This window comes from Nerophis lumbriciformis, linkage group LG23 (genome assembly GCF_033978685.3).
Source record: "Nerophis lumbriciformis linkage group LG23, RoL_Nlum_v2.1, whole genome shotgun sequence".
Taxonomy (NCBI): Eukaryota; Metazoa; Chordata; class Actinopteri; order Syngnathiformes; family Syngnathidae; genus Nerophis; species Nerophis lumbriciformis.
In genome coordinates this window covers 31,746,991-31,769,294 of record NC_084570.2, presented here as the reverse complement: position 1 = coordinate 31,769,294, position 22,304 = coordinate 31,746,991, and the positions used below count along the sequence as shown (strand labels likewise).

The following is a 22,304-nucleotide window of genomic DNA, read 5'->3' as shown; positions in this document are numbered from 1 at the left end:
ATCCAAACACCTCAAACTTGGATTCATCCGTCCACAACACTTTTTTCCAGTCTTCCTCTGTCCAATGTCTGTGTTCTTTTGCCCATCTTAATCTTTTTCTTTTATTGGCCAGTCTCAGATATGGCTTTTTCTTTGCCACTCTGCCATGAAGCCCAGAATCCCGCAGCCGCCTCTTCACTGTAGATGTTGACACTGGTGTTTTGCGCGTACTATTTAATGAAGATGCCAGTTGGGGACCTGTGAGGCGTCTGTTTCTCAAACTAGAGACTCTAATGTACTTATCTTCTTGCTCAGTTGTGCAACGCGGCCTCCCACTTCTTTTTCTACTCTGGTTAGAGCCTGTTTGTGCTGTCCTCTGAAGGGAGTAGTACACACCGTTGTAGGAAATCTTCAATTTCTTAGCAATTTCTCACATGGAATAGCCTTCATTTCTAAGAACAAGAATAGACTGTCGAGTTTCAGATGAAAGTTCTCTTTTTCTGGCCATTTTGAGCGTTTAATTGACCCCACAAATGTGATGCTCCAGAAACTCAATCTGCTCAAAGGAAGGTCAGTTTTGTAGCTTCTGTAAAGAGCTAAACTGTTTTCAGATGTGTGAACATGATTGCACAAGGGTTTTCTAATCATCAATTAGACTTCTGAGCCAATGAGCAAACACATTGTACCATTAGAACACTGGAGTGATAGTTGCTGGAAATGGGCCTCTATACACCTATGTAGATATTGCACCAAAAACCAGACATTTGCAGCTAGAATAGTCATTTACCACATTAGCAATGTATAGAGTGTATTTCTTTAAAGTTAAGACTAGTTTAAAGTTATCTTCATTGAAAAGTACAGTGCTTTTCCTTCAAAAATAAGGACATTTCAATGTGACCCCAAACTTTTGAACGGTAGTGTATATATATATATATATATATATATATATATATATATATATATATATATATATATATATATATGCACGCATGTATATATGTGTGTGTGTATATATGCATGCATACTGGGCTCCTACTACATGCTAGTAGGAGCCCACTTGAAAACCCTAATGATGCGTCTGCCCAGCCTGCAGCAACATAGATATTAAGTCAGTGTCTTTAAGTCTTCAACACGGGAGGTAGGAGGTGGCACTCTGGATTTTTAACATCTTGTCCTGTGTATTTGGAACATTCACCCTGGAGTTATCCAGTGACTGCCGTGAATAGAGTGGCTGACAACAAGGGAAAGACCATGTGACTGCTGGAAAGACAGCTGACAGGAGGAAATACACCCCACCGGGGCAGGCATGGACTAGCTACTCATGTCGGCAGGATCCAATAAGTATTTTGGAGACACCCACCAATTGCTACAGACACAACTAAAGAGAGAACACCCCTAGAGTCTGCGAGAGCGGGGGCGGAAGATGACTCATCGACGGATACCATGGTTTTAGACCCAGGAACGGAATTGACTACGAGGAAGACTAGCACTGAACAAGAACAAGGCACAGCATTATCATCAACATTGGAGAAAATGCTCCAGGTCAGTTCCTGTGGTTGGAAGAAAATAACATCTTCACGGGGCTTGAAAATACATTAAGGAAAAAAAAGGTTCATGAGAGAAGGAAAACAGGGATCGATGCATTGATAAGTACTTCTTGAGAAGTCAATCAAATCAGTCGAATGAAGTCCAGCAACTGGAGTCTCACCAAAGATTGCACGACATCAGCCGCCCTGAGGAACGAAACTCAAGCACATTGACAGATGCACAGGAAGGTGCAGAGCCCATCCAGCCAAGGAAACCTGCAGTGGAAAAGAAGATCAGCGGGAGAAAACCTCGGGTGAAATGGCCCGGAGCCTCCGAACAGAAAGAATGGGCAATCATAAACTCAGACCTAATCAGCATCCTACGTGAACTAAAGGGCACAATCGAAAGAAAGCTTGACAAGATGCATACTTGCCAACCCTCCCGGATTTTCCGGGAGACTCCCGAAATTCAGCGCCTCTCCCGAAAACCTCCCGGGACAAATTTTCTCCCGAAATTCAGGCGGACTCAGGTCCTCCACAATATAAAAAAGCGTACCTGCCCAATCACGTTATAACTATAGAATGATGGAGGGAGAGTTCTTGATTTCCTATGTGGGTTTATTGTTAGGCAGTTTCATTAACGTCCTCCCAGCGTGGCAACAACACACAACAACAGCAGTCACTTTTTTGTATACCGTAAAGCAGTTCGTCTGCTGTAAACAGCAATGTTGTGACACTCTTAAACAGGACAATACTGCCATCTAGTGCATTTGATGAAAGCACTTTTGTGCGTGCCACACATCAATGCATCAGCATGGTTCGAAAAATAGTGACAGAGACTAGAACAAGGATGGACAATTCAACCCTTAACTCAACAATGAGTAGATGAGTGTTATGTGTGTGTATATGTGTAAATAAATGAACACTGAAATTCAAGTATTTATTTTATATATATATATATATATATATATATATATATACATATATATATATATATATATATATATATATAATAAAATAAATAAATATATATATATATATATATATATATATATATATATAGCTAGAATTCACTGAACGTCAAGTATTTCTTATATATATATATATATATGAAATACTTGACTTGGTGAATTATACTCCTCCCCTTTTAGCCACGCCCCCAACCACGCCCCCGTCCCACCCCGACCACGCCCACCCCCACCTCTCCCCCCACTTCCCGAAATCGGAGGTCTCAAGGTTGGCAAGTATGACAAGATGGGAGACATCATCTACAACTATGGGGCAGAACGATATGGAGCAAGAGTCAAAACGGCAAAGGTAGTAGCACCACAATGCAAGTCCAGACGGCAGCAGGAGATAGAATGCCGGATTCGGGAGAGAAGACAACTTAAGAAGAAGTAGAGGAAGGCTTCAGACAGTGAGAAAGAAGGCATTAACAATCTCTAGGGAAACATCAAAAGCCGGTTAACAACCCTGAGACGAGCAGAAAACCTGCGAAAACAGCGGAAAAAGAAAGAACGTGCAAGATCAAGTTTTTTCAAAGACCCCTTCAAATTTGTGAAATCACTTTTCACTGAAGAAAAGGGGGGAAACCTAAAAACCTCTAAGCAGGAGCTGGAGAAACATCTGGAAGAAATGTTTGTGGGTGACAAGAAGAACGTGCAGACAGCTATTCCATCGGACATCCCACCAATTGAACAACCACAACACCAGATGGACATTAGCCCCCCAAAGTGGAGTGAAGTGGAGAAAGCAGTAAAGCGGGCGAGAGCATCATCAGTTCCAGGGCCAAATGGAGTTCCGTATCGACTATACAAGAGTGCCCCTGATGTACTTCGCTTCCTGTGGCGGCTAATGACGGTGGCTTGGGAGAAGGGAATCATACCCAAAGCTTGGCGTAGGGCCGGAGGAGTCTTGATTCCCAAGGAGAAGGAATCTAAAGATATCAGCCAGTTCTGCCCCATCAGCCTCCTCAATCTCGAGGGTAAGATTTTCTTCAGCGTAGTTGCCCAGAGGATGATCTACTACCTGGATAAGAACCGATTTGTGGATACCTCAGTCCAAAAAGCAGGAATCCCAGGGTTCTCCGGATGCCTCGAACACACCCGCATAATCTGTCATCAAATCCAGGCTGCGAAGAAAGAGAGGAGAGATCTCCACATCATCTTCCTAGACCTTGCCAATGCATTTGGTTCTGTCCCACACAGTTTCCTCTGGGCATCCTTCGACTTCTTCAGGATCCCAGAGACCATCACCAACCTTGTCAAGGCATTCTTTGAAGATCTGCAGCTCTGTTTTACCACGCCAGACTTCACCACCACTTGGTACCATATGGAGGTTGGAATAATGGCAGGGTGTACCATCTCCCCGTTGGCCTTCATCATGACAATGGAAGTCATTATGCGAGCATCCAAGTGGGTAGTGGGTGGCGAATAGCTGAGTTCTGGAATTCGCCTACCTCCTCTCAGGGCCTATATTGATGACATGACAACCATAACAACTACAGCACCCTGCACCAGGCGCCTATCAGGGAAGCTTTATGAGAACATCACTGGGGCCAGAATGAAATTCAAGGCCTCAAAATCAAGAAGCATCTCCATCATCAGAGGCAAACTGACAGAACAAAGGTTTCTCATTGGTGAAGAACCCATTCCAACTGTGTCAGAGAAGCCAATTAAGAGCCTGGGAAGGTGGTATGACTCAAATCTGAAGGACACTGAGCAAGCAGACAAGCTAAGGCAAGAAGTCACCAAAGGTCTGAAGAACATTGACAGATCTATGCTGCCTGGCAAGCTGAAAATCTGGTGCCTCCAGTTCAGGTTACTACCCCGCCTCATGTGGCCACTAACCATGTATGGTATCTCCCTCACCAGAGTGGAGAAAATGGAAAGAACAATCAGCTCTTACGTTAGAAAGTGGCTAGGTATCCCTCGATGCCTGAGCAGCATCGGCCTGTATGGTCATGGATTACTCGAAGTGCCTCTCTCTAGCCTGACAGAGGAGTTCAAATGCTCCAAAGTGAGGCTCGAGATGACCCTAACAGAGTCGAAAGATACTGTGGTCCGAGCTGCTGCCCCAAATCTGACAGCAGGGAAGAAGTGGTCAGCTCAGAACGCAGTACAGCAGGCAAAATCTGCTCTTCACCACGCTGACATCATGGGCCAAGTCCAGCATGGAAAAGCCGGATTGGGATTTGGAGAGACACGACCTTCCTGGAATAAGGCATCCTCTACTGAGCCGCGCAAGTTGCTCGTGGCCGAGGTCCGTCGACAGGAAGAGGCGAATAGATATGCCAAGGCTGTGGCGCAAGCTAAGCAGGGCCAGTGGACAAGGTGGGAAGGGGTGGAGAAACGGAAGATCAGCTGGAGAGACATATGGGAGATGGAATTGAGTAGGATAAGTTTCCTACTTCGAGCAACCTATGATGTCCTTCCCACCCCCAAAAACCTCAACCAATGGCTGGGTGAAGATCCATCATGCCCCCTGTGCTCAACACCAGCTACACTCAGACACATCCTTACTGGGTGTAAAGTGAGCCTCTCCCAAGGACGATACACCTGGAGACACAACAAAGTACTCAAATGCTTGGCAGCAACCCTGGAAAGCAGGAGAACAACCAACAACTCCTTGCCACCCAGGACACCCAACCTGAATATGCCAGTTGCCTTTGTTAGAGAGGGGTGACGAAGGCAACGAAAGACACCATCAAGGTCCAGGTTGGGAAAGCTGGAGGTAGCCCGGGACTGGCAGATGCTGGTGGACGTGTATAAGAAACGCATCGTTCCACCAGAGATAGCAATTACTAACTTGCGGCCTGACCTAGTCCTGTGGTCCAACTCCCAGCACATCGTGTACTTCGTTGAACTCACAGTCCCTTGGGAGGATGCGGTGGAGGAAGCTTTTGAGCGGAAAAAGCTCCGGTATGCAGAGCTCGCTGCAGAGGCTGAAAGGCGAGGCTGGAGAACACGAGTCTGCCCTGTAAAAGTTGGATGTCGGGGCTTTGTGGCAACATTAACAATAAGGCTGATGAGGGACCTGGGAGTTGGCGGTCAAGCTCTACGTCAGGCCATAAAGGAAACATCGCGGGTGGCAGAGCGGAGCAGCCAGTGGCTCTGGCTAAAGAGGAAAGACCCCAACTGGTCACCAAAATAAATCATTACTCATGCTGAGGCTGGTCAGATCCAGAGGGGGGTGCTTCTGGGACGCCAGAATGCACCGCTGAAACCTACTTGAGGCGTCGTGGGCCCAGTCAGCGAACTGTCCATGAGAGTAGGAGCCCACTTGAAAACCCTAATGATGCGTCTGCCCAGCCTGCAGCAACATAGATATTAAGTCAGTGTCTTTAAGTCTTCAAAACCGGAGGTAGGAGGTGGCACTCTGGATTTTTAACATCGTGTCCTGTGTATTTGGAACACATGCATGCATATATATATATATATATATATATATATATATATATATATATATGTATACATAATGTCTTAATAAGGTTATCCAAAAAATAGTGCTCGATACCATAGTAGAGCGCAATATATGTATGTGTGGGAAAAAAATCACAAGACTATTTCATCTCTACAGGCCTGTTTCATGAGTGGTTCCCTCAATCATCAGGAGATTTTAATGGGAGCATTCACATACCATGGTTTATATAGGGCACAGAGTGGGTGGGTACAGGCTGGCGTAGGGGCGTGGTGATTGGCTCATGTGTTACCTAGGAGGTGTTTCCGTCTGTGGCGGCATGCTGTTACAATTTCGCTGCGCTTGTTGAGGGATGACAGGTCTGGACGGTAAATAATAAACATTTTCTCTTTCAAGCATAGGTTGCATCTTTTATTACCACTATTGTAAGGTGTGCTGGATGCAAGAATTTGCCATGTTATTGAATATTCAACATTATTGTCTTTAAGGTCCCAAATGTGTTTGCTGAGTTCTGTGGTATTCCGCAGGTTTTGGTTCCTGAAAGAAGCCTTGTGATTGTTCCATCTGGTTTTGAACTCTCCCTCGGTTAATCCTACATATGTGTCGGATGTGTTAATGTCCTTGCGTGTTACCTTAGATTGGTAGACCTTGGTATTTACCGTGATGACGGACTGGCAGTGTGTCGCGCCTCGCCAAGGAGCAGCGAGAATACCAAGAAGCGCATATGCCAAATTTTCAAAGAGAACGGCCTACGGATCACGATTGAAGCCAACAAGCAAACCGTCAACTTCCCTGACGTCACTTTCAACCTGAGAAATAACAGCTACCAACCATTCACGAAACCCAACACAACACTCCAATACATGCACCATGACAGCAACCACCCACCCACCACCACGAAAAGAATACCTACCGGAATTAATAAAAGGCTATCGATGCTGTCATCTAGCAAAGCTGAATTTGACCAAGCAACCCCCCCGTACCAAAAAGCCCTTGATGAAAGCGGATACAATTTCACCCTCACCTATGAACCCACGCCAGGAAACCAACCAAAAAAGAACAGAAAACGAAACGACATCATCTGGTACAACCCCCCATACAGCAAAAACGTCTCAACTAACATTGGACACAAATTCCTCAATCTGATTGACAAACACTTTCCCAAAGACAACACCCTAAGAAAAGTATTCAACAAGAACAACATTAAATTGAGCTACAGCTGTATGAACAATATACGACAAATTATCTCAAACCACAACAAAACAATTGCAAATGAGCCGTCGGCCCCCGGACAGAGCGACTCCAAAACCAACAAAGGATGCAACTGCCGAAAGAAACCTGATTGCCCTCTCAACGGGGGGTGCTTACAAACATCAGTTGTCTACCAATCTAAGGTAACACGCAAGGACATTAACACATCCGACACATATGTAGGATTAACCGAGGGAGAGTTCAAAACCGGATGGAACAATCACAAGGCTTCTTTCAGGAACCAAAACCTGCGGAATACCACAGAACTCAGCAAACACATTTGGGACCTTAAAGACAATAATGTTGAATATTCAATAACATGGCAAATTCTTGCATCCAGCACACCTTACAATAGTGGTAATAAAAGATGCAACCTATGCTTGAAAGAGAAAATGTTTATTATTTACCGTCCAGACCTGTCATCCCTCAACAAGCGCAGCGAAATTGTAACAGCATGCCGCCACAGACGGAAACACCTCCTAGGTAACACATGAGCCAATCACCACGCCCCTACGCCAGCCTGTACCCACCCACTCTGTGCCCTATATAAACCATGGTATGTGAATGCTCCCATTAAAATCTCCTGATGATTGAGGGAACCCCCTCATGAAACAGGCCTGTAGAGATGAAATAGTCTTGTGATTTTTTTCCCACACATACATATATATATATATATATATATATATATATATATATATATATATATATATGCATGCATGTATATATGTGTGTATATATTAATGCATGCATACATATATATACATACACACATATGCATATATATTTATGCATGCATATATATATATATATATATATACATGCATGCATTTATATACATGCATGCATGTATGTATATATATATATATATATATATATGTATATGTGCATGATATATATATATATACACACATATATACATGCATGCATATATATATGCATGCATATATATATTTATATATGAATATACATATGCATGCATGTATATATGTGCATGGTGCATGATATATATATACACACATATATACATGCATGCATATATATATATATATATATATATATATATGTATATATATATATATATATATATATATATATATATGCATATATATATATATGCATATATATATATATGCATATATATATATGCGGCCCTGCGATGAGGTGGCGACTTGTCCAGGGTGTACCCCGCCTTCCGCCCGATTGTAGCTGACCCCCCCCCGCCCCCCGCGACCCCGAAGGGAATAAGCGGTAGAAAATGGATGGATGGATATATATGCATGCATGTATATGTGTATATGTATGTATATATATATGCATGCATATATATATATATTCATGCATGTATATATGCATGCATGTATATATATATATATATATATATATGCATGCATATATATACACACATATATATGCATGCATATACATATGAATATATATTTGCATGCATATATATATTTATATATGAATATATATATGCATGCATGCATGTATCTATCTATCTATCTATCTATCTATCTATCTATCTATCTATCTATCTATCTATCTATATATATATATATATATGAACTAAAATGTGTGTGGCTCCTCCTAGTGGTGTGCTAACACATGTGTGGTGCTCACATCGTGTTACAGATTAGGGGGGCGGTGTAAAAATGATGTCTCCTAGAGTTTTTGGAGTTTTTAAAGTAATAAACAATGTCAGAAACATAAACCCTCCTCCACAAATAAATCCACCTTGTCAAATAAATGCTTCTCTAAACGTTTCCTCCTAGAGCAGTGGTTCTTAACCTGGGTTCGGTGGGTCGGGCTCAGGGGTTCGGCGGAGGTCAAAACACACCCGACTCATCGTGTAAATAAAAACTTCTCCCTATCGGCGAATTACGGATACGGCAACAGCAGAAGCCACACTGATTTGCAGGTGTGTAATTTGTTGTGAGTTTATGACTGTGTTGGTTTTGTTGTTTGAACAAGGTGATGTTCATGCACGGTTCAATTTGTGCACCTGTAAAAAAACATGGTAACACTTTAGTATGGGGAACATATTCACCATTAATTAGTTGCTTATTAACATGCAAATTAGTAACATATTGGCTCTTAACTCGTCATTATTAAGTCCTTATTAATGCTTTATTCGGCATGACCTTATTATAACCCTAACCCTCTAACCCTGGCCCTAACCCTCTAACCCTAACCCTAACCAAATAACTCTAAATTAAGTCTTTGTTACTTACAATATGTTCCCCATACTAAAGTGTTACCAAAAACATATAATAACTTTGTCTTGAATTTGAAAAAAAAAAGGAGGGGTTCGGTACCTCCAACAAGGTTAAGAACCACTGTCCTAGGGTCACATGACCTTTCTTCTCCTTGACATGCCAACTAAGCGCAGACTGAAGGATGCTAAAGATGCTAACGTGCTTGGTGTTTCAGAGAGGGAAAGGAGTGGCAGGAGGTGAGGAGCCTGCTGAGTAAGCACATGCTGAGACCCAAGGCGGTGGAAGCTTACGACAAAACCCTCAACGGCGTGGTCAGCGACCTCATCGCCAAACTCCGCCTGCGCAGACTCCCCGGGGGCCTGGTCACCGACGTGGCCAAGGACTTCTACTTCTTCGGCCTGGAGGGTGAGCTCGAGTTCATCAACAGCTGACACTTTTCACTTCTTTTGGAATGTTGCCTATCATTCACAGTCCGTATGTAAAACAAGAACACTTACGTTTTTCTTTTTGTATCCATTCTAAGTCGTAAAAAAATGGCAAGTAAGAGGTGGCTAACAATGTAAACAATGTAAAAACATCGAAAAAGTGCCAAAAATACTCCATGTACATGTCCTGACCTGAATACTAACAAGTATTAGTGACATTGTTATTATAAGCGCTAACACAGAGGAACTACTTTTAGAGAGCTAACTAGCTTATGCTGCTATATTGACATATTGAGCTGCTGCATGGCTTCTGAGTTGGTGAAAGTTAATTCTCAATGATAAATCATGCCTCTCACCTGGATAATAGGAAGTTGTGGACATAAACCCACAAGTTGGTCAACTTTGACATCCAACTTAGACCCGCAGATGGCCAGAAAGACACAAAAAAAATTTCTAGCTTTGTGAGGTTTATGATGTTCATGTAAATGGGAAGATACAAACGTCCCATCGGTCTTTATCCCAGTGAGAGCCGACATTGTACAGTAAGTGGTTGTTTTATTATATTCTTGTTTAGCACTTAGCAATACTGCTACATAATGCTTAGTGTTTGACTAAAGCTGCACATGTTTAGCACACAGCTTCTAAAACTTGTAGATCCTCCTCCTTATATTCAGGCTCAAAAATAGACGTTTCTGAAACATAATTTGTCCCAAAGTAGTCTTCGTTGTCTCACATCAAGTCTGCCATGATTAGTAGTCTTGTTGTTGTTGATGGGAAAGTGAGCGTTGTGATGCGTCTGTGAAATGAATACACTGCCATACACTTAAAATATGTAAATACTACATGTTACTATGAATGCTACTACATTACATATGTACTTACAGTATGATAAAAATATGTAAATACTACATGTTATTATGAATGTTACTACATTACATATATACTTACGTTATGATGAAAATATGTAAATACTACTTATGAATGTTACTACATTGCATATATACTTACAGTATGATGAAAATATGTAAATACTACATGTTATTACATATTTTCATCATACCATAAGTATATATGTAATGTAGTAAGAGTCATAATAACATGTAGTATTTACATATTTTCATCATACTGTAAGTATATATGTAATGTAGTAACATTCATAATAACATGTATTATTTACATATTTTCATCATACTGTAAGTATATATGTACTGTAGTAACATTCATAAATATTACATGTTATTATGAATGTTACTACAGTACATATATACTTACAGCATGAGGAAAATATGTAAGTAGTACATGTCATTATGAATGTTACTACATTACATATATACTTAAAGTATCATGAAAATATATAAATACTAAATGTAATATGAATGTTACTACATTACATATATACTTACAGTATCATTAAAATATGTAAATATTACACGTTATTATGAATGTTACCACATTACATATATATACTTAGAGTATGATGAAAATATGTAAATATTACATATTATTATGAATGTTACTACATTACATATATACTTACAGCATGATGAAAATATGTAAATATCACATGTTATTATGAATGTTACTACATTACATACATACTTACAGTATGATGAAAATATATAAATACTAAATTTAATATGAATGTTACTACATTACATATATACTTACAGTATGATGAAAATATGTAAATATTACATGTTATTATGAATGCTACTACATTACATATATATATATATATATATATATACTTAGAGTATGATGAAAATATGTAAATATTACATATTATTATGAATGTTACTACATTACATATATACTTACAGTATGATGAAAATATGTAAATACAACATGTTGTTATGAATGTTACTACATTACATATATACTTCCAGTATGATGAAAATATGTAAATACATGTTATTATGAATGTACTACATTACATATATACTTACAGTATGATAAAAATATTTAAATACTACATGTTATTATGAATGGTACTACATTACATATATACTTACAGCATAATGAAAGTACGTAAGTAGTACATGTCATTATGAATGTTACTACATTACATATATACTTACAGTATGATGAAAATATGTAAATATTACATGTTATTATGAATGTTACTAGATACTACATATATACTTACAGCATGATGAAAATATGTAAATATCACATGTTATTATGAATTTTGCTACATTACATATATATACTTAAGAGTATGATGAAAATATGTAAATATTACATATTATTTTAAATGTTACTAAATACTATATATATACTTAGTGTGTATATAAAAATATATACATATTACATGTTATCATTAATGTTACTACATGACATTTATACATACAGTATGACATGTTATTATGAATGTTACTGCAATACATATATACTTACAGTATGATAAAAAAATATGTAAATATTACATGTTATTATGAATGTTACTAGATACTACATAGATACTTACAGTGTGTATATAAAACCTTGATGGGGTTTTTTAGAGCGATATATAGGCGGAATAGAGCGACTTCCATTGACTCCATTGTTAGCTGACTCTTGATAGCATTTATTTAGGAGTTAGAATGCATCAAAAAAGAAAACCATATGTGTTCTTGTCTTCATCTTAAAATGGTGAATGTTAGACAACGACTGAGTTGCCGTTAAAGGGGACATCACACTGCTGTCTATTCAATAAAATCACATTTCATTGACGGCGTGGCACAGTGGAAGAATGGCCGTGCGCGACCCGAGGGTCCCTGGTTCAATCCCCACCTAGTACCAACCTCGTCATGTCCGTTGTGTCCTGAGCAAGACACTTCACCCTTGCTCCTGATGGGTGCTGGTTAGCGCCTTGCATGGCAGCTCCCTCCATCAGTGTGTGAATGTGTGTGTGTGTGAATGGGTAAATGTGGAAGTAGTGTCAAAGCGCTTTGAGTACCTTGAAGGTAGAAAAGCGCTATACAAGTACAACCCATTTATAATTTTTCTTCTCCTTGGCCAGGAATCTCCTCGGTGTTGTTTGAATCCAGGATCGGCTGCCTGGATCCGGTGGTCCCGAAGGAAACGGAACACTTCATCCAGTGCATCAACTGCATGTTCCTGCTGACGCTGCCCACCATGGCCATGCCAAGATGGCTGCACACGTGCTTCCCCATACCCTGGAGACTCTTCTGCTATTGCTGGGACAACATGTTTAAATTTGGTGAGTTGATAATGGCGTGCTCCGATCAGGACGCAACTTTCAGAGCGAGGTTCTTAGGGCGAACACAACTTCCTGTAAACACTCCTTCCTGGGCTCCTATTGGCTGTTGCTGGTTTCTACACCAGTGCAAGTCCATCATTAGAGATTAGAGTCCTTCAAGCGCACGCACTACAAGATTTAAGATTAAATATCAATCATGTTACTTTTGGATTTCATCACCAAAATCACAGCTGTAACATCAAAATATATCTTCTACGATGCACAATATTGAATAGCAAGATATTGCCACACACCCAGCAGTATTTACAGGGCTGTAAGCCACACCCACTAAACTTTAGAAAATACAAATATATTAGCAGCATAAGCCACAGATATATAAGTTATGAAATTAATTATTTATACAGAAATATTGTGTAAATGTTTATTTACAAAACGTACATACCTTCATTGTATGTAACGTGTTTATCAGGGTTCTTCTTCCTTGTACTTTGTAAACCCTTTGAGTTTTATAAAGTGGATCATTTTAGTACATTGATTGATTTATTTCCTTAATACATTCTATGATTTAGCCGTTAAAGAGAAAAATCGATTAGCCGCACCCTTGTATAAGCCGCAGATATATACGTTGTAAAATTAAGTATTCACACAGAAATATTGTGTAAATGTTTATTTACTTACCTTCATTGTTCCCAAACGGTGTCTGTAACAGGGCAGTAAAACGGCTGATCAATTAAAACAGAAGTCATTGATGTCTTTATTCATCCTTTCTGAGATGAATAAGATGTTCTTTTTTTTAGTAAGGTTCACAATGTTTATCAGGATTCTTCTTCCTTGTACTTTATCAACACTTTAAGAGTTTGAACACTTTGCTAAAGTGGATAATTTTTGTACCTGGTTTGAATTCTTTTCTTAATACATTCCATAGTTCAGCCCTTAGCGAAGAGAAAAATCCCTAAATTAGCCGCACCTTTTTATAAGCCGCAGATATATACGTTGTGAAATTGATTATTTACACAGAAATATTGTGTAAATGTTTATTTACATGCCTTTCTTTGTATGTAAACACGCTGTCTGTAACAGGGCAGTCAAACGGCTGATCAAACAAAACAGAAGTCTTAATTCATCCTTTATGAGATGAATAAGATGTTCTCCTTTTTAGTAAGGTTCACATTGTTTATCAGGATTCTTCTCCCTTGTACTTTATCAACATTTTAAGAGTTGGAACACTTTGCTAAAGTGGATCATTTTTGTACCTAGTTTAAATTCTTTCCTTAATACATTCCATAATTTAGCCCTTAGCGAAGAGAAGAATCCCTAAATTAGTCACACCTTTGTATACGCCGCAGATATATACGTTGTGAAATTAATCATATGTATTTACATACATTCATTGTATGTAATCACGCTGTCTGTAACAGGGCAGTAAAACGGCTGATCAAACAAAACAGAAGTCTTAATTCATCCTTTATGAGATTAATAATATGTTCTCCTTTTTATTAAGGTTCAACATGTTTATTAGGATTCTTCTTCCTTGTACTTTTTCAACACTTTAAGAGTTTGAACACTTTGCTAAAGTGGATCATTTTAGTACTTGGTTTGATTTCTTTCCTTAATACATTCCATAATTTAGCCGTTGGCGAAGAAAAATCCCTAGATTAGCCGCACCTTTGTATTATCCGCAGACATATACGTTATGAAATTAATTATGTTTATGTATGTAAACACGCTGTCTGTAACAGGGCAGTAAAACGGCTGATCAAACAAAACAGAAGTCATTGATGTCTTTTTTCATCCTTTATGAGATGAATAAGATGTTCTCCTTTTTAATAAGGTTCAAGATGTTTATCAGGATTATTTTTCCTTGTACTTTTTCAACACTTTAAGAGTTTTAACACTTTGCTAAAGTGGATCATTTTAGTACTTGGTTTGATTTATTTCCTTAACACATTCCATAATTTAGACGTTAGCGAAGAAAAATCCCTAGATTAGCTGCACCTTTGTGTAAGCCGCAGGGTTCAAAGCTTGGGTAAAAAGTAGCGGCTTATCGTCGTAGAAATACGGTAATTGTCAAGCAGCTGTCAACAGGAAGTAGAACAAGTGTCACATCGTTGTGGAATATGACTGTCTTGCTAAAGAAGTGTCACAACTCTAACACTGCAATATTGAAACCTTGATTAAATTGCCACCAGGCTGACTTAAACTCCACCTCTTGGCCAAAGTCTGCTGGGGTAGGCTTCAGCTCACTCGGGTCCCTGAGCGGTAGGAAAGGAAGGAAGTAAAGCTGAGATGTGTAAAAGTGCTGATTGGCTTTGTGTCTTTGTGTGGTGTCTCCAGCCAAAGGTCAAATTGACAAGCTGCTGAAGGACGTGGCGAACAACCACGGCGAGGGAAAAGTGGAGGGCCACTGCCTGGCCTACCACCTGTCCCAGACGACGCTGCCCATGGAGACCGTTTACAGCAACATCACCGAACTGCTGCTGGCAGGCGTCGACACGGTAACGTCTCGCAACAACGTATCTACAATACTGTCAAACACACACATCACACACAGTAAGTTTTATATTACAATAATGATAATAATGATGATATTATAATAATGATAATTATCATGATAATAACAATAATGATAATGATAATGATAATGATGATATAATATTAATAGTAATAATAATGATATAACAATAATAATAATAATGATGATGATATAATAACAATAATGATATAACAATAATAATAATAATAATAATAATGATGATTATATAATAATAACAATAATAATAATGATATTTATTATTATCCTGTTTTATCCGATAACTATTAACTCCGGTTTGGAGTTTGCGCGCGTCTGGCTGGCTGTTTTCGAAGTGGGGCTGTCGAGTTTGGCAATCGCCTTGTGCAAAGCCAGCACATCTTTTTGTACTTGGCGCAGTGGAAGAATGGCCGTGCGCGACCCGAGGGTCCCTGGTTCAATCCCCACCTAGTACCAACCTCGTCATGTCCGTTGTGTCCTGAGCAAGACACTTCACCCTTGCTCCTGATGGGTGCTGGTTAGCGCCTTGCATGGCAGCTCCCTCCATCAGTGTGTGAATGTGTGTGTGAATGGGTAAATGTGGAAGTAGTGTCAAAGCGCTTTGAGTACCTTGAAGGTAGAAAAGCGCTATACAAGTACAACCCATTTATTTAATTTATTTACTTTTTTTGTACTTTTTTGTCTTCGCTGTGTCACTGTGCCGTGACACCTTGCAGCTTGTGTCGATCGGTGCTGCGAGCTAGCACACCGAAGCCGGCTAACAGCTTGAGATGCGTCGGCATATAGACTAGGGCTGCAACTAACGATTAATTTGATAATCGATTAATCTGTCGATTATTACTTCGATTAATCGATTAATAATCGGATAAAAGAGACAAACTACATGTCTATCCTATCCAGTATTTTATTGGGGGAAAAAACAGCATACTGGCACCATACTTATTTTTATTATTGTTTCTCAGCTGTTTGTAAATGTTGCAGTTTATAAATAAAGGTTTATTAAAAAAAATAATAATAATGGTTTTTTTTAAGAAAATAAATTATTTAAAAAAAAAAAAGCCTCTACGCATGCGCATAACATATATCCAACGGATCAATTACTTAATTAATCGGCAACTATTTTTATAATAGATTTTAATCGATTTAATCGATTAGTTGTTGCAGCCCTAATATAGACCATCGTAATGCCTGCACCAAGGAAAAGCCCGACATCGGAGGAGTCCGAGGAGATGAGGGTCACACTCCACTCCCTGTGCAGCGATGTGACTGCGGTCAGAACTCTATAACAGGAGCAGCTTTTGAGCCTACTGGAGGAGGTCAAACAACTACGCCTCAAGAATGTGGAAAAAGACCGGCGCATTGTGGACCTGGAGCAGCGAGTAGACGAGCTGGAGCAATACTCCCGCATGAATGATGTGGATATCACCGGGATCAAAATCAAGGCGCGCACTTACGCGCGTGCGGTGGCCGCGGACAACGGGGAGTCCAGCGTGCAGGAGATACAGTCGGTGGAGCAGCAGGTGGCTTCCTATCTCCAGAGCAGGGGAATAGAGATGGACCTGGAGCACATCGAGGCTCGTCACCCACTGCCCATGAGGAACCATGTCATCATGAGTTCCGCAAACAGAAAAAATAAAATTGCACTATTAAGGCAAGGACGCAAACTCAAAGGTACAGATGTTTTCATAAATGAACACTTGACCAAGAAAAATGCTGACATCGCAAGAATCGCACGACAACTTAAAAGGCAAAGCAAGATTCAACAAACCTGGGTAACGAACTGTAAGATCTTCATCAAACTAAATGGGACGCCGGAGGAAGCAAAAGTCTTGGTGATAAGGAAAATAGAAGATCTTGATAAGTATTGACATTGATGCAGTACTTGGTATCAATGTAGCTTTGTGACTTTTACATCATCTCAATGCTCCCCACACCAAGACATCAACAAAAAGAACTGGACATGTGTGAGTATCAAGAGCATGCCACAACAGAGACTGATATGGAGATAGACCCTGATAATAATTTTTTCTCTGCGATTGTTAAAAACTGTAATTATTTTACCCGTGAACAATATAAAAACAGTGTAAAATCAGAAGATAGTCTATCAATAATACATTTCAATAGTCGAAGCATGTACACTAACTTTGAGGCTATCAATGATTACTTGAAAGAATTTAGTCATCCATTTACCATTATTGCAATTACTGAAACCTGGTTCAACAATGATAAAGGTATTGATTGTAGTCTGAATGACTATGAATTAAGATACATAAACAGAATAAATAAAATAGGAGGAGGGGTCGCATTGTACATTCATAAATCTGTTACATTTAAAGTTTTAACAAACATGACCATAGCAGTCGATGGATTATTTGAATGTTTAACAGTGGAAATCCTAAAAGACAAGTATCTTCATGAGCTGTGTATACCGGGCACCTGGTTCAAGCATAGACACTTTCAATGAGTGGATGGGTAAACTATTTTCCTCTGTGAACCAAAAAAAACATATTTATCTGTGGTGATTTTAACATTGATTTGTTGAACTCAACCAAGCAAAAACATGTTGATGACTTCATTGACACAATGTACAGCTTGTCTATCCAACCATAACCAAACCAAGCAGAATAACAACACATAGTGCCACAATCATTGACAACATTTTTACTAACATTATGGGAAATCAAGTCACCAGTGGCCTATTTATATGTGATATCACTGACCATTTACCTTTCTTTACTTTATATGACTGTCATCTCAAGAGAACCAAAGACACTATGGCAAAAATGTCTAAACGAATAACAACTGAGGAAACAATCTGTGCCCTAAGCAATAGTTTAGCAGTTCAGGATTGGACTTCAGTATACAGAGAACCAAATGTGGACAGTGCTTATTGTAATTTTTTTGACATCTTTACTTCCCTGCATAATAAACATTGCCCCGTGAAATAATATTTTATAAAAGAAGAATATAAAAATAGCCCTTGGATCACAAAAGGGATAATTAATGCCTGTTAAAAGAAAAACACTCTCTACAAACTTTTCATCAAAATAAAAACAAAAGAAGTCGAACGATACAAGAAGTACAAAAATAAATTAACTGATATTATAACAACAAGCAAACGGTTATATTATCCAAAAAACTATATGAAAACAAAATATAATAATATTAATATAATATAAAAGGAACTTGGGATGTTTTGAATAGTCTAATCAAACAAGGATATTCAAAGTTGACATATCCTGATTACTTTATTGATGAAAACGGTGAAGATTATAATATGAGTAATGTAATAAACAAGTTCAACAGCTTTTTTGTAAATGTCGGTCCTAAGTTGGCTGTTGATATCCCAGACAATGGAGTTACAAAATCAACTATTGAACAGAATTCTTTGTCATTCTTCCTCTCAGCTACAAATGAGCAAGAAGTGACAAACATTGTGCGGAAGTGTAAAAGTAAGTGCTTCACTGACTGCCATGATATCAGCATGATATTGGTTCAAAAAGTCATACTGAATATTGTAAAACCCTTGACTTATAGATGTAACCTATCATTCCAGACTGGCTGCTTTCCAAGTCAAATGAAAATCGCTAAGGTAACACCGCTCTTCAAAAGTGACAGCAAACACGCTTTCACCAATGACAGACCAATCTCTCTTTTGCCTCAGTTCTCAAAAATCTTAGAGAAACTATTTAACTCTCGACTTGAATCTTTTCTTGAGAAGCATCATATAATCAATGACGGTCAGTATGGCTTTAGGTCCAAACGAAAAACATCAATGGTGATAACTGAAGCCATTGAAGAAATTACTAATGCACTGGAGCATAAAAGATATGCAGTTGGTATTTTTATTGATCTAAAACAGACCTGGGCATTCTGCGGCCCGCGGCCACATCCGGCCCTTTGTACGTCCCTGTCCGGAATAAATCATAAATTACAAAATCAATTTAAAAAAGTATCTATCTCGAGTGTGCAATACAACGGTGCTGCTTTTGTTTTGAAAAGCGTTATTTGTATTACTTCCGTGTGGACGTATGCTCGTGCGCGATTGTGAGTGAATGTGAACAGCGGCAATCACAGATTACAAACCCCGTTTCCATATGAGTTGGGAAATTGTGTTAGATGTAAATGTAAACGGAATACAATGAGTTGCAAATCCTTTTTAACCCATATTCAATTGAATGCACTACAAAGACAAGATATTTGATGTTCAAACTCATAAACTTTATTTTTTTTTTGCAAATAATAATTAACTTAGAATTTCATGGCTGCAACACGTGCCAAAGTAGTTGGGAAAGGGCATGTTCACCACTGTGTTACATCACCTTTTCTTTTAACAACACTCAATAAATGATTGGGAACTGAGGAAACTAATTGTGTCATGTCTGTATTATCATGTTTTGTTTTAAGTCATGTTTTGTTTAGTTTCCGTCTTTCACTCCCTTGTCTGGTCACCATAGCAACCATTAGTTTTCACCTGTCACGTCACGCACCTGTTTCACGTTTTGAGTCACGCACCTGCTTTCACTAATCATGTCCATAGTATTTAAGTTCAGTGTTTTTCAGTTTTTCTTTCGGACGACCTCGCACCCCATACCACTCCACATTTATGCTACGTCCATTGTTTCATATGTCCATGTTCACGCTGCTCCTTTTTTGTCCAACCCAAGTAAGTTTTTGTTCCATGTTTATACTCTTTTTGTTTTTCATAGTTTATTCTCCGCCACTGTGCGTGCTTTTCATTTGTACTTTTTGCTATAGTCTTTTGTTTTTTCATAGTTTATTCTCCGCCACTGTGCGCGCTTTCATTTATTCCTTTTTTGATATATTAAATAAATCATGTACCTTGGTTCCCGTCTCGCCCGTGCCAATTTTCCGCTGCATCCTGGAAAAGCAAACACCCCGGACCAAGTCCTGACAGTAGGCCTACTGACAGTAGGCCTACTGACAGTAGGCCTACTGTCAGGACTTGGTCCGGGGTGTTTGCTTTTCCAGGATGCAGCGGAAAATTGGCACGGGCGAGACGGGAACCAAGGTACATGATTTATTTAATATATCAAAAAAGGAATAAATGAAAGCGCGCACAGTGGCGGAGAATAAACTATGAAAAAACAAAAGACTATAGCAAAAAGTACAAATGAAAAGCACGCACAGTGGCGGAGAATAAACTATGAAAAACAAAAAGAGTATAAACATGGAACAAAAACTTACTTGGGTTGGACAAAAAAGGAGCAGCGTGAACATGGACATATGAAACAATGGACGTAGCATAAATGTGGAGTGGTATGGGGTGCGAGGTCGTCCGAAAGAAAAACTGAAAAACACTGAACTTAAATACTATGGACATGATTAGTGAAAGCAGGTGCGTGACTCAAAACGTGAAACAGGTGCGTGACGTGACAGGTGAAAACTAATGGTTGCTATGGTGACCAGACAAGGGAGTGAAAGACGGAAACTAAACAAAACATGACTTAAAACAAAACATGATAATACAGACATGACAGAACCCCTCCCTTAAGGACAGATACCAGATGTCCAAAACTTAACAAAAGTCATGGGAGGGCGGGAGGGGGACATGGCGGTGGGTCGCCAGCCAAAGTGGCCCCGAATCCACCGAGGCAAAGTCAAGTGGCGGCGGCGAGTGGAACGCCGCTGCAGCAGGCGAGGCGGACGCCCAGGGATTGGCCACATTCGTGGCCGACTGGGAGGTGGGCGCACTTGGCGTGGCGGGCGACCAGGTAGCGGCCATATCCGTAGCCGACGAGGAGGCAGGCGCGTCGTCAACTTGGCAGGCGTGGCAGCTCGGCGTGGCAAGTCAGGCGGCGAAGCTCGGCGTGACGCGTCCAGCGGCGAAGCTCGGCGTGACGCGTCCAGCGGCGAAGCTCGGCGTGGGTCTTGGTCTTGGTGTGGGTCTTGGTCTTGGCATGGCGAGCCTTGGTCTTGGCATGGCGAGCCTTGGTCTTGGCATGGCGAGTCTTGGTCTTGGCATGGCGAGTCTTGGTCTTGGCATGGCGAGTCTTGGTCTTGGCATGGCGAGTCTTGGTCTTGGCATGGCGAGTCTTGGTCTTGGCATGGCGAGTCTTGGTCTTGGCATGGCGAGTCTTGGTCTTGGCATGGCGAGTCTTGGTCTTGGCATGGCGTGTCTTGGTCTTGGCATGGCGAGTCTTGGTCTTGGCATGGCGTGTCTTGGTCTTGGCATGGCGTGTCTTGGTCTTGGCATGGCGTGTCTTGGTCTTGGCATGGCGTGTCTTGGTCTTGGCATGGCGTGTCTTGGTCTTGGCATGGCGGGTCTTGGTCTTGGTCTTGGCATGGCGGGTCTTGGTCTTGGCATGGCGGGTCTTGGTCTTGGTCTTGGCATGGCGGGTCTTGGTCTTGGTCTTGGCATGGCGGGTCTTGGTCTTGGTCTTGGCATGGCGGGTCTTGGCGTCGTGGAGCTGCGACTGGCGGCACTTGGCGTCGTGGAGCTGCGACTGGCGGCACTTGGCGTCGTGGAGCTGCGACTGGCGGCACTTGGCGTCGTGGAGCTGCGACTGGCGGCACTTGGCGTCGTGGAGCTGCGACTGGCGGCACTTGGCGTCGTGGAGCTGCGACTGGCGGCACTTGGCGTCGTGGAGGTGCGATTGGCGGCACTTGGCGTCGTGGAGCTGCGACTGGCGGCACTTGGCGTCGTGGAGCTGCGACTGGCGGCACTTGGCGTCGTGGAGCTGGTACCGGAGCTTGGCGTCGTGGAGCTGGTACCGGAGCTTGGCGTCGTGGAGC

The 22,304-nt window shown here is 40.5% G+C and overlaps 1 protein-coding gene across 1 annotated transcript in view; it reads left to right on the top strand.

Moving 5' to 3' along the window:
• The window catches only part of cyp27b1 (cytochrome P450, family 27, subfamily B, polypeptide 1), a 51,920-nt gene that overhangs the window by 10,173 nt on the left and 19,443 nt on the right, over positions 1-22,304 (top strand). Inside the window, exons 3-5 of the mRNA XM_061984734.2 lie at positions 9,606-9,796; positions 12,818-13,018; positions 15,353-15,513. Of these exons, the coding sequence (XP_061840718.1) occupies positions 9,606-9,796; positions 12,818-13,018; positions 15,353-15,513 (553 nt within the window). The remainder of the gene's footprint in view (positions 1-9,605; positions 9,797-12,817; positions 13,019-15,352; positions 15,514-22,304) is intronic.